The sequence below is a fragment of the Balaenoptera musculus genome, chromosome 6 (genome assembly GCF_009873245.2).
Source record: "Balaenoptera musculus isolate JJ_BM4_2016_0621 chromosome 6, mBalMus1.pri.v3, whole genome shotgun sequence".
NCBI classification, from domain to species: domain Eukaryota; kingdom Metazoa; phylum Chordata; class Mammalia; order Artiodactyla; family Balaenopteridae; genus Balaenoptera; species Balaenoptera musculus.
Window position 1 is genome coordinate 30,166,520 of NC_045790.1, and position 11,920 is coordinate 30,178,439.

The 11,920-nt window shown below is 41.8% G+C and overlaps 1 protein-coding gene across 7 annotated transcripts in view; it reads right to left on the bottom strand.

Annotated features, from left to right (window-relative positions):
• The window catches only part of DAPK1 (death associated protein kinase 1), a 211,395-nt gene that overhangs the window by 3,933 nt on the left and 195,542 nt on the right, over window positions 1-11,920 (bottom strand). For all 7 annotated transcript variants that reach the window (XM_036856617.1, XM_036856619.1, XM_036856615.1 and 4 more), the window contains 3 exons: window positions 11,769-11,907; window positions 10,520-10,640; window positions 7,733-7,921 (listed from right to left, as the gene is read on the bottom strand). In XM_036856617.1, the coding sequence (XP_036712512.1) occupies window positions 7,733-7,921; window positions 10,520-10,640; window positions 11,769-11,907 (449 nt within the window). The remainder of the gene's footprint in view (window positions 1-7,732; window positions 7,922-10,519; window positions 10,641-11,768; window positions 11,908-11,920) is intronic.

Below are 11,920 nucleotides of genomic sequence, written 5' to 3' on the forward strand. Positions count from 1 at the left end.
GGGACGGGTCGGGGCTGGGAGCAGAGGCTTGGGCTTCGGAGGTCAGACCCCAGGGAGAGGACTGGGGTTGGCTGAGTGAACAAAGCCTGAAGGGGGCCAGTGCACCACAGCTAGCTGGGAGGGAGTCCAGGAAAAGTCTGGACCTGCCTAAGAGTCAAGAGACCATTGTTTCGGGATGCACGAGAAGAGGGGATTCAGAGCACCGCCTAAATGAGCTCCAGAGATGGGAGCAAGCTGTGGCTATCCGCCTGGACACCAGAGACAGGCATGAGATGCTAAGGCTGCTGCTACAGCCAGCAAGAAACCTGTGTGCAAGCACAGGACACTATCCACACCTACCCTCCTGGGAGCCTGTGCAACCCACCACTGCCAGGGTTCCGTGATCCAGGGACAACTTTCCCGGGAGAACACATGGCGCACCTCAGGCTGTTGCAAGGTCACACCGGCCTCTGCCCACCACAGGCTCGCCCCACATTCTGTACCCCTCCCTCCCCCTGGCCTGAGTGAGCCAGAGCACCCTAATCAGCTGCTACTTTAACCCCGTCCTGTCTGAGCGAAGAACAGATGCCCTCAGGCGACCTACACGCAGAGGCGAGGCCAAACCCAAAGCTGAACCCCAGGAGCTGTGCGAACAAAGAAGAGAAAGGGAAATCTCTCCCAGCAACCTCAGGAGCAGCAGATTAAATCTCCACAATCAACTTGATGTACCCTGCATCTCTGGAATACGTGAATAGAAAACAAACCATCCCAAAATTGAGGCGGTGGACTTTGGGAGCAACTGTAGACTTAGGGTTTGCTTTCTGCATCTAATTTTTTTTGGTTTTGTGTTTATTGTAGTTTAGTATTTAGAGTTTATTATCATTGGTAGATTTATTTATTGATTTGGTTGCTCTCTTCCTTTTTTATATATATATAGATATATATATATATATTTTTCCTTTTTCTCTTTTTGTGAGTGTGTATGTGTATGCTTTTTTGGGTGATTTTGTCTGTAGAGCTTTGCTTTTACCATTTGTCCTAGGGTTCCATCTGTTTTTTCCTTTTTTAGTATAGTTTTTAGCACTTGTTATCATTGGTGGATTTGAGTTTTTGGTTGCTCTCTTTTTCTTTTTTTTTAATATTACTTAAAATTTTTTTTTATTTTTAATAATTTTTTTATTTTAATAACTTTATTTTCCTTCCTTCCTCCCTCTCTCCGTCCCTTCCTCCCATTCTTTCTCTTTTTGTCCCTTTTCTTTCGAGCCATGTGGCTGACTTGGTGCTCCGGGCCAGGTATCAGGCCTGTGCCTCTGAGGTGGGAGAGCCGAGTTCAGGACATTGGTCCACCAGAGACCTCCCGGCTCCATGTAATATCAAATGGCGAAAGCTCTCCCAGAGATCTCCGTCTCAACGCTAAGACCCAGCTCCACTCAATGACCAGCAAGCTCCAGTGCTGGACACCTTAGGCCAAACAACTAGCAAGACAGGAACATAAACCCACCCATTAGCAGGGAGACTGCCTAAAATCATAATAAGGTCACAGTTACTCCAAAACATACCACTGGACACGGTCCTGCCCACCAGAAAGACAAGATCCAGCCTCATCCACCAGAACACAGGCTCCAGTCCCCTCCACCAGGAAGCCTACACAACCCACTGAACCAACCTTAGCCACTGGGGGCAGACACCAAAAATAACGGGAACTACAAACCTGCAGCCTACGAAAAGGAGACCCCAAACACCGTAAGTTAAGAAAAATGAGAAGACAGAGAAACACACAGCAGATGAAGGAGCAAGGTAAAAACCCACCAGATCAAACAAACGAAGAGGAAATAGGCAGTCTACCTGAAAAAGGATTCAGAGTAGTGATAGTAAAGATGATCCAAAATCTTGGAAATAGAATGGAGAAAATAGAAGAAACGTTTAACAAGGACCTGGAAGAACTAAAGAGCAAACAAACAGTGATGAACAACACAATAAATGAAATTAAAAATTCTCTAGAAGGAATCAATAGCAGAATAACTGAGGCAGAAGAACGGATAAGTGACCTGGAAGATAAAATACTGGAAATAACTACCGCAGAGCAGAATAAAGAAAAAAGAATGAAAAGAATTGAGGACAGACTCAGAGACCTCTGGGACAACATTAAACACACCAACATTCGAAGTATAGTGGTCCCAGAAAAAGAAGAGAAAAAGAAAGGGACTGAGAAAATATTTGAAGAGATTGTAGTTGAAAAATTCCCTAATATGAAAAAGGAAATAGTCAGTCAAGTCCAGGAAGCACAGAGAGTCCCATACAGGATAAATCCAAGGAGAAACATGCCAAGACACATACTAATAAAACTATCAAAAATTAAATACAAAGAAAAAATATTAAAAGCAGAATGGGAAAAGCAATTATTAACATACAAGGGAATACCCAAAAGGTTAATAGCTGATCTTTCAGCAGAAACTCTGTAAGCCAGAGGGAGTGGCAGAACATATTCAAAGTGATGAAAGGGAAAAACCTACAACCAAGATTACTCTACCCAGCAAGGATCTCATTCAGATTCGATGGAGAAATTAAAACCTTTACAGACAAGCAAAAGCTAAGAGAATTCAGCACCACCAAACCAGCTTTACAACAAATGCTAAAGGAACTTCTCTAGGCAGCAAACATAAGAGAAGGAAAAGACCTACAATAGCAAACCCAAAACAATTAAGAAAATGGTAATAGGAAAATACATATCAATAATTACCTTAAATGTAAATGGATTAAATGGTCCAACCGAAAGACAAAGACTGGCTGAATGGATACAAAAACAAGACCTGTATATATGCTGTCTACAAGAGACCCACTTCAGACCTAGTGACACATACAGACTGAAAATGAGGGGATGGAAAAAGATATTCCATGCAAATGGAAATCAAAAGAAAGCTGGAGTAGCAATTCTCATATCCGACAAAAGAGACTTTAATATAAAGACTATTTCAAGAGACAAAGAAGGACACTACATAATGATCCATGGATCAATCCAAGAAGAAGATATAACAACTGTAAATATTTATGCACCCAACATAGGAGCACCTCGATACATAAGGCAAATGTTAACAGCCATAAAAGGGGAAATCGACAATAACACAATCATAGTAGGGGACGTTAACACCCCACTTTCACCAATGGACAGATCATCCAAAATGAAAATAAATAAGGAAACACAGCTTTAAATGATACATTAAACAAGACGGACTTAATTGATATTTATAGGACATTCCATCCAAAAACAAAAGAATACACTTTCTTCTCAAGTGCTCATGGAACATTCTCCAGGATAGATCATATCTTAGGTCACAAATCAAGCTTTGGTAAATTTAAGAAAATTGAAATCATATCAAGTGTCTTTTCTGACCACAACGCTATGAGAGTAGATATCAATTACAGGAAAAAATCTGTAAAGAATACAAACACATGGAGGATAAACAATACACTACTAAATAACGAAGAGATCACTGAAGAAATCAAAGAGGAAATCAAAAAATACCTAGAAACAAATGACAATGAAAACACGATGACCCAAAACCTATGGGATGCAGCAAAAGCGGTTCTAAGAGGGAGGTTTATAGCAATACAATACTACCTCAAGAAACAAGAAACATCTTAGATTAACAAGCTAACCTTACACCTAAAGCAGTTAGAGAAAGAAGAACAAAAAAACCCAAATTTAGCAGAAGGAAATAAATCATAAAGATCAGATCAGAAATAAATGAAAAAGAAATGAAGGAAACGATACCAACGATCAATAAAACTAAAAGTTTGTTCTTCGAGAAGATAAACAAAATTGTTAAACCATTAGGCAGACTCATCAAGAAAAAAGAGGAGAAGACTCAAATCAATAGAATTAGAAATGAAAAAGGAGAAGTAACAACTGACACTGCAGAAATACAAAGGATCATGAGAGATTACTACAAGAAACTCTATGCCAATAAAATGGACAACCTGGAAGAAATGGACAAATTCTTAGAAAAGCAAAACCTTCTGAGACTGAACCAGGAAGAAATAGAAAATATGAAGAGACCAATCACAAGCACTGAAATTGAGACTGTGATTAAAAATCTTCCAACAAACAAAAGCCCAGGACCAGATGGCTTCACAGGTGAATTCTATCAAACATTTAGAGAAGAGCTAACACCTATCTTTCTCAAACTCTTCCAAAATATAGCAGAGGGAGGAACATTCCCAAATTGATTCTATGAGGCCACCATAACCCTGATACCAAAACCAGACAAAGATGTCACAAAGAAAGGAAACTACAGGCCAATATCACTGATGAACATAGATGTAAAAATCCTCAACAAAATACTAGCAAAGAGAAGCCAAGAGCACATTAAAAGGATCATACACCATGATGAAGTGGGGTTTACCCCAGGAATGCAAGGATTCTTCAATATACTCAAATCAATCAATGTGATAAACTACATTAACAAACTAAAGGAGAAAAACCAAACCATATTAACAAACTGAAGGAGAAAAACCATATGATCATCTCAGTAGATGCAGAAAAAGCTTTCAACAAAATTCAACACCCATTTATGATGAAAACCCTTCAGAAAGTAGGCACAGAGGGAACTTAGCTCAACATAATAAAGGCCATATATGACAAACCCACAGCCAACATTGTTCTCAATGGTGAAAAACTGAAACCATTTCCTCTAAGATCAGGAACAAGACAAGGTTGTCCACTCTCCCCACTATTATTCAACATAGTTTTGGAAGTTTTAGCCACAGCAATCAGAGAAGAAAAAGAAGTAAAAGGAATCCAAGACAGAAAAGAAGAAGTAAAGCTGTCTCTGTTTGCAGATGACATGACGCTATACACAGAGAATCCTAAAGATGCTACCAGAAAACTACTAGAGCTAATCAATGAATTTGGTAAAGTAGCAGGATAAAAAATTAATGAACAGAAATCTCTTGCATTCCTACATACTAATGAATGAAATACCTAGGAATAAATCTACCTAAGGAGACAAAAGACCTGTATGCAGAAAAGTATAAGACACTGATGAAAGAAAATAGATGATACAAACAGCTGGAGAGGTATACCATGTTCTTGGATTGGAAGAATCAACATTGTGAAAATGACTCTACTACCCAAAGCAATCTACAGATTCAATGCAATCCCTATCAAACTGCCAATGGCATTTTTCACAGAACTAGAACAAAAAGTTTCACAATTTCTTTGGAAACACAAAAGACCCTGAATAGCCAATGCAATCTTGAGAAAGAAAAACAGGGCTGGAGGAATCAGGCTCCCTGACTTCAGACTATACTACAAAGCTACAGTAATCAAGACAGTATGGTACTGGCACAAAAACAGAAATATAGATCAATGGAATAGGATAGAAAGCCCAGAGATAAACCCACGCACATATGGTCACCTTATTTTTGATAAAGGAGGCAAGAATATATAATGGAGAAAAGACAGCCTCTTCAATAAGTGGTGCTGGGAAAACTGGACAGCTGCATGTAAAAGAATGAAATTAGAACACTCCCTAATACCATACACAAAAATAAACTCAAAATGGATTAAACACCTAAATGTAAGGCCAGACACTATCAAACTCTTATAAGAAAACATAGGCAGAACACTCTATGACATAAATCACAGCAAGAACCTTTTTGACACACCTCCTAGAGCAATGGCAATAAAAATAAAAATAAACAAATGGGTCCTAATGAATCTTAAAAGCTTTTGCACAGCAAAGGAAACCATAAACAAGATGAAAAGACAACCCTCAGAATGGGAGAGAATATTTGCAAATGAAGCAACTGACAAAGGGTTAATCTCCAAAATGTAAAAGCAGCTCATGCAGCTCAATATCAAAAAAACAAACAACCCAATCCAAAAATGGGCAGAAGACCTAAATAGACATTTCTCCAAAGAAGATATACAGACAGCCAACAAACACATGGAAGAATGCTCAACGTCACTAATCATTAGAGAAATGCAAATCAAAACTACAATGACATAGCACCTCACACCAGTCAGAATGGCCATGATCAAAAAATCTACAAACAATAAATGCTGGAGAGGGTGTGGAGAAAAGGGAACCCTCTTGCACCGTTGGTGGGAATGAAATTGATACAACCACTATGGAGAACAGTATGGAGGTTCCTTAGAAAACTAAAAATAGAACTACCACATGACCCAGGAATCCCACTACTGGGCATATACCTTGAGAAAACGATAATTCAAAAAGAGTCATGTACCACAATGTTCATTGCAGCTCTATTTACAATAGCCAGGACATGGGAGCAACCTAAATGTCCATAGACAGTTGAATGGAGAAAGAAGATGTGGCACGTATATACAATGGAATATTACTCAGCCATAAAAAGAAATGAAATTGAGTTATTTGTAGTGAGGTGGATGGACCTAGAGTCTGTCATACAGAGTGAAGTAAGTCAGAAACAGAAAAACAAATACCATATTCTAACACACATATATGGAATCTAAAAAAAAAAAGAAAATGGTTCTGAAGAAGCTAGTGGCAGGACAGGAATAAAGACGCAGACATAGAGAATGGACTTGAGGACATGGGGAGGGGGAAGGGTAAACTGGGAAGAAGTGAGAGAGTGGCATTGACATATATACACTACCAAATGTAAAATAGATAGCTAGTGGGAAGCAGCCACATAGCACAGGGAAATCAGCTCGGTGCTTTGTGCCCACCTAGAGGGGTGGGATAGGGAGGGAGGGAGGGAGACGCAAGAGGGAGGGGATATGGGGATATATGTATCCATATAGCTGATTCACTTTGTTATAAAGCAGAAACTAACACACCATTGTAAAGCAATTATACTCCAATAAAGATGTTACCAAAAAAAAAAGATAAAGTACTGCTGGAGGGGCCAGTAGATTAGCCTGTAGTTTCATTGGAATTCAAAGACTGACACAATCACTGCTTGAGGCTCTAGTTTTTAGGGTCACTGGCTTCTTGATTCAAGTAGAATTTCAAACCTACGTAATCCATGGCCAAGGGCCCCACATGGCACCTGAGACTGGGCAGGGAAGCTTCTGGTTTGTAAAATTCCTGGAACTGCTTCTGGTTTTTCATATTCAGAACTGTTCTTCTTGGCCCATACTAGCTTACACTGTCTCCTGATTTCACATGATGGAAGAATGTGAAGGCTATGCGCCCTTGAGAGGGAAAGGCAGCATACGAAGCAATTAGAACAGGGTTCCCAAACTGCACCCCAGAGCTGAACCAGGAAGAGAGATTCCTATTTCTTGGTCATTTCTGGGGATCACTGCTGGCCGTGTCTTAGTGTCTCCAGATGCTCTCTCCCTGAAGATACGTCACGACTATTTCTTGATTGTCTGTGAGCCCAAGAGGTCTGTTTGGAGCTGATACACTCCATGGAGAGCAGCCATCCTGAAGGCTGCAGGAATCACAGCAAAGCATCAGCTGCCCCGGGGAGAGAGAGGAGAGGCCCAGTCACCCAGTGTAGCAGGAACTGTGCTCCCAAACTAAGAGAAGCCGGAAAACAAACCAACCAAAGCAAGACAAAACAACAGCTCTTAAGGTGAACAGGAGAGCAAAGAACCGCAGTTCGGGGAATCACTCGAGGCTTCCTGTGATAGTCACACGTCTGGAAACATCATGGGTAGTGGGCAGTTGCCACTCGGCCTCTGCGGCTCATCCCACCTTCAAACACTGGAAATGCATCCCAGGGCCCCCGCCCAGACCCTTGCCAGGGCTGGAGCCCTCACCTCGCCGGCACTGTGGAGCTGCTGGGCGATGTGCCGGAGGTCCGCCTCGCTGGCCAGGGGGTTCAGCTGGTCCTGCACGTCGTACACAAACTGCTGCAATGACATCAGCTGGTTGGGTCCGTTGAGCTTCCTCCAGGAGGGCAGCGTGGAGATGATTTTCTCACACAGGTGAGTCATTGGAGGGCAGACCTAGAACATGCGGAACAGGCAGGTCAACGCACAGCTGTGGGGACTCAGGAGGAGCTGGGATAAAACGATGCCGCTCGCATATGCACTGTTGCATGTAATTCTTTGGATGCACCAGTGCTTTTTGGGTAAGTACTGGGGCAGTTTTGTTTTTTCAGTGTTGCCTTTAAGCAGAATCTATTTAACAAATATAAAATTTTATAGAGGCTTTCATTTCCACTGCTCGTTTTAAATAGATGGCAAGGCTTCACAAAAAATGGCTTTGAAATTGTGGACTCAATTAACTAACGTTCACTAACTCCTAATGTTTTCCTCCCTCCCTCTCTTGGAGTGAGGGTTTCAGCCAGGTGATGGCCACTTTATGAACAAAGAGACAGGAAAAGAGAGTAAGTATCATTATCATTATTAAATGGCTTTTTACCAGTAAATTAGGTATTCATGGGGATTACTGTTGAAATATTTCAAATTTGATTAATTCTTGGTAATTGGCTTGAAATGAGGTTTCTTTTTTAAATTTTATTTATTTATTTATGGCTGTGTTGGGTCTTCGTTTCTGTGCGAGGGCTTTCTCTAGTTGCGGCGAGCGGGGGCCACTCTTCATCGCGGTGCGCGGGCCTCTCACTATCGCGGCCTCCCTCGTCGCGGAGCACAGGCTCCAGACGCGCAGGCTCAGCAATTGTGGCGCATGGGCTTAGTTGCTCCGCGGCATGTGGGATCCTCCCAGACCAGGGCTCGAACCCGTGTCCCCTGCATTGGCAGGCAGATTCTCAACCACTGCGCCACCAGGGAAGCCCTTGAAATGAGTTTTTAATCTCTTAACTTGGTTAAATAAATCAGTCTGTGTTACAGACTCATAATCAGCACACTTTCCTAATTAAAAACCCCATGAGCCATACACGGCACTGCATCATTAATCAGGCAGTCCCTTCTCGAATCTCATCTTTTACACCCCCTACATTCCACTCCCTATTCAACAAACAATATTCCCAGGGATAAAGGCAGTTTGTTTGGTGAGCTTCATCTGCCCGACCGCAGGAGTTGGGGGTGTGTGGGATGTGAAGCAGACATCATGTGAAGCCACACCCCAGCTCAAGACTCTTCAGGGAGCACAGGCCCTCATCCCACCTGGTGAGCAGGTGCTGAGCCTGTCACAGACCACTGTTCCCGATCGCCACCCACTGGTTTCCGTGACCAGGTTCTCCAAGGCCCTCCAGGCTTACCCCCTGCCCACTGACTCTGCCGTAGTGTAGCCCCCTTTAGAAAGCGAGGGTCAAGCTTCACGAGGGAGGAGAAGGTTCCTGAAAGTTCCAAAAGCATGCCTAGAACTGGAGCCTGGTATTGTAAGCACGGTACTTCTATCAGGCAAACGGTGAGTTATAACTAAAGACGGCACCTGCCAGGCAGGGGAGCGAGAGCCATGTCCTCCCTGTTACACTCGAGCTTAGAAGCAGGAACAGTCCCCGGAGCATTTTTTTTTAGGATTTTTCCATTGGGATATTTGCCCATTTCTTACCCATTTCAGACAGCTTTTTGAATATTATGGATAGCAACCTTTTATATGCCAGGGGCATTGAGAATATTTTTTTCCCAATCTATCTCACCTTTTAACTTTGTTTACGGAATTTATTTGCCAGAAAAAGCTTCTATGTTGTCAAATGTATTTGACAAAATGTTGGTGTATTTTCTTTGAAAACTTCTGAGGTTTTCTATCTTGGCTTAAAAGGTTTCTCAAAGCACTCCTAAGTTATTTTAAACATAAATTATCTTGCATTTCCATCAAGATATTGCTTTATTTTTTACATTTAAAAGCTTTAATCTGCCTACAGTCTATTTTTGGGCTATGTAGTGAGCAGGAGTTCAACCTAGTTTCCTTCTAGGCAAATAGCCAGTTGTGCCAGATCATTGATTAAATAAACATTTTCCCCATTAAATTTAAATAACATCTATGTCCTCTATTAAATTTCTGCAGATGTTCTGATTTACTTCAACACTCACTAATCTATTCCAGTTATTTATTGGTTTATTGATTACAGAGCCTTTATAACATGTTTCATTTATTCTTCTATTGAAATTTTAAGACAAAAACCCAATCTCCTCAATCCCATTCAGATGCTAACTGGAACTGTATAAAGTTTATATAACTTGGGAAAATGAAACACTTAGTAATAAAATCTTGCCATCCAAGAACACCATCTCATTCCATTTGGACAGCTATTATTTTATGCTCTTCAGTGAATTTTGTTGGTGACTGTTTTTCTACTTTTCTGCATTTCCCAAATATTTCACAATAAGTCACTTTTGAATTGCTTTTGTAATTTCTAACAAACAATTTTACTTTTAAACAAACAACCAAAACTGTCAGAATTTCATACACTCTAACCTTGTCCATAACAACGCTACATCTCAAGGCCATCTCCTTGTTTCTCTACTCTTCCTTCCTTACCCCAGGGTAACAGGATAAAAACATGGCCACGCAGACACTGCGTGCTGGGTCCCATGAAAACCAGACCAAACCCAGAGGGCCACACAAAGAGGCCCAACTCCCGGGTCACTGGATGGTCCGGGGGAAGGTTGGGTCCAGCCCTCCCCAGGTATACTCACCGAAACAATCTGGCTCCGTATTTCTTGCAGGTGATTTCGAAGTACCTTCATGTCCTTAGACCCAGAAGCCCCGGCATCCAGAACAAACAGCTTATTTGAAATGTGAAGATCGTTCCCAAACCTAAGGGAAGAGCAGTGACCGCCTCAGAGTGACGCAGTGTCACCGGGTGTTTCTACAGAGGGCCAGGCTCCTGCTGGCCCAAAAGGCTGGTGGGAGGCAAGGAAGTTCTGGTGGCCTTGCAGGGACACCCCGCACCTGCTGTTGGCTGGACTCTGTAATGTCACCCTGGGGTGGAGGCCTGGGGACACCGCCTGCTCCAGGTGCAGACAGGCTCCCCAGCTTCCAAAAAAAGGGGGAAACAGCTTCCCCTGACGCAGGAAAGGGGAGGCCTAATGCACTCACTTTACAAGGCAGGAGAAGAGATGCTGCTGCAGGTTGATGGAGTGAGAACAGAGGGATGAGTATGAAATAACACCTTAGATCTAAAATATTAGTAGAAGCCCTATTTTTCACATCAGGAAGATAACAGAGAAGTGTTGTCAGTTGATAAACCAAGAATTCAAATTACTAGCATATTAAACAGAAATGCAGGTTCAAACTTTTTTGGGGATAGACACTAAGTAAAAAGAGATACTTTTACATTGTGATTCTGTGCACATCCATATTTATAAGTGAAAAAAATGTTTTCCAAAAATACTTGACACAAAATGCACTCTGATATTTTCCATCACATCCTTCTCCCCTCCACTCCACTCCAGACCTCCTAAATGAATTTCATGATCCACTAGCAGGTTGCAACTTACATTTTGAGGAATACTGATGGATGTTCTCACCAAAAAAAAAAAAAAAAAAAAAACGATAAATGGGTGAGGTGACAGATGTGTTAATTAACGAGATGGAGAGAATCCTTTCACATTGTATACATACATCAAATCACCACTTCATACAATTTAAATATCTTACAATTTCACTTGTCAATTATTCCTCCCTAGAGCTGAAAAAAAATACAGAAAACAACTAAAAGGAGTTACCTCTGGGCAGTGGTACTCGGGGGTGAGGACAGAAGTGAGAAGGCCGCTGATTTTTATTATGTGCCCTTTACTTCTGTTTGATTTGTTATTATGTGTATTTGTGGCTTTGGTAAAAAAAATTCGACCAAGCCAAAGAGGCCTTTCAGTTCTTTAATTCCTTTCTCTGGGTCACATGACTTTGGCTGTATCACCCCTGAAGATGCAGCAGCCGACTTACCTGTTCCTGACCTCTTTCAGCAACGAGGTGTCTTTGTCATATCCGAACTCGCCTCCAGCTAGACGAGGAATGTTCATGATGTCGGCGTGGGTGGCCACCAGGACAACTCGGAGTGGGTTCTTCAGCTTGCCGCCAAAGGCTGAGGGCAGAGA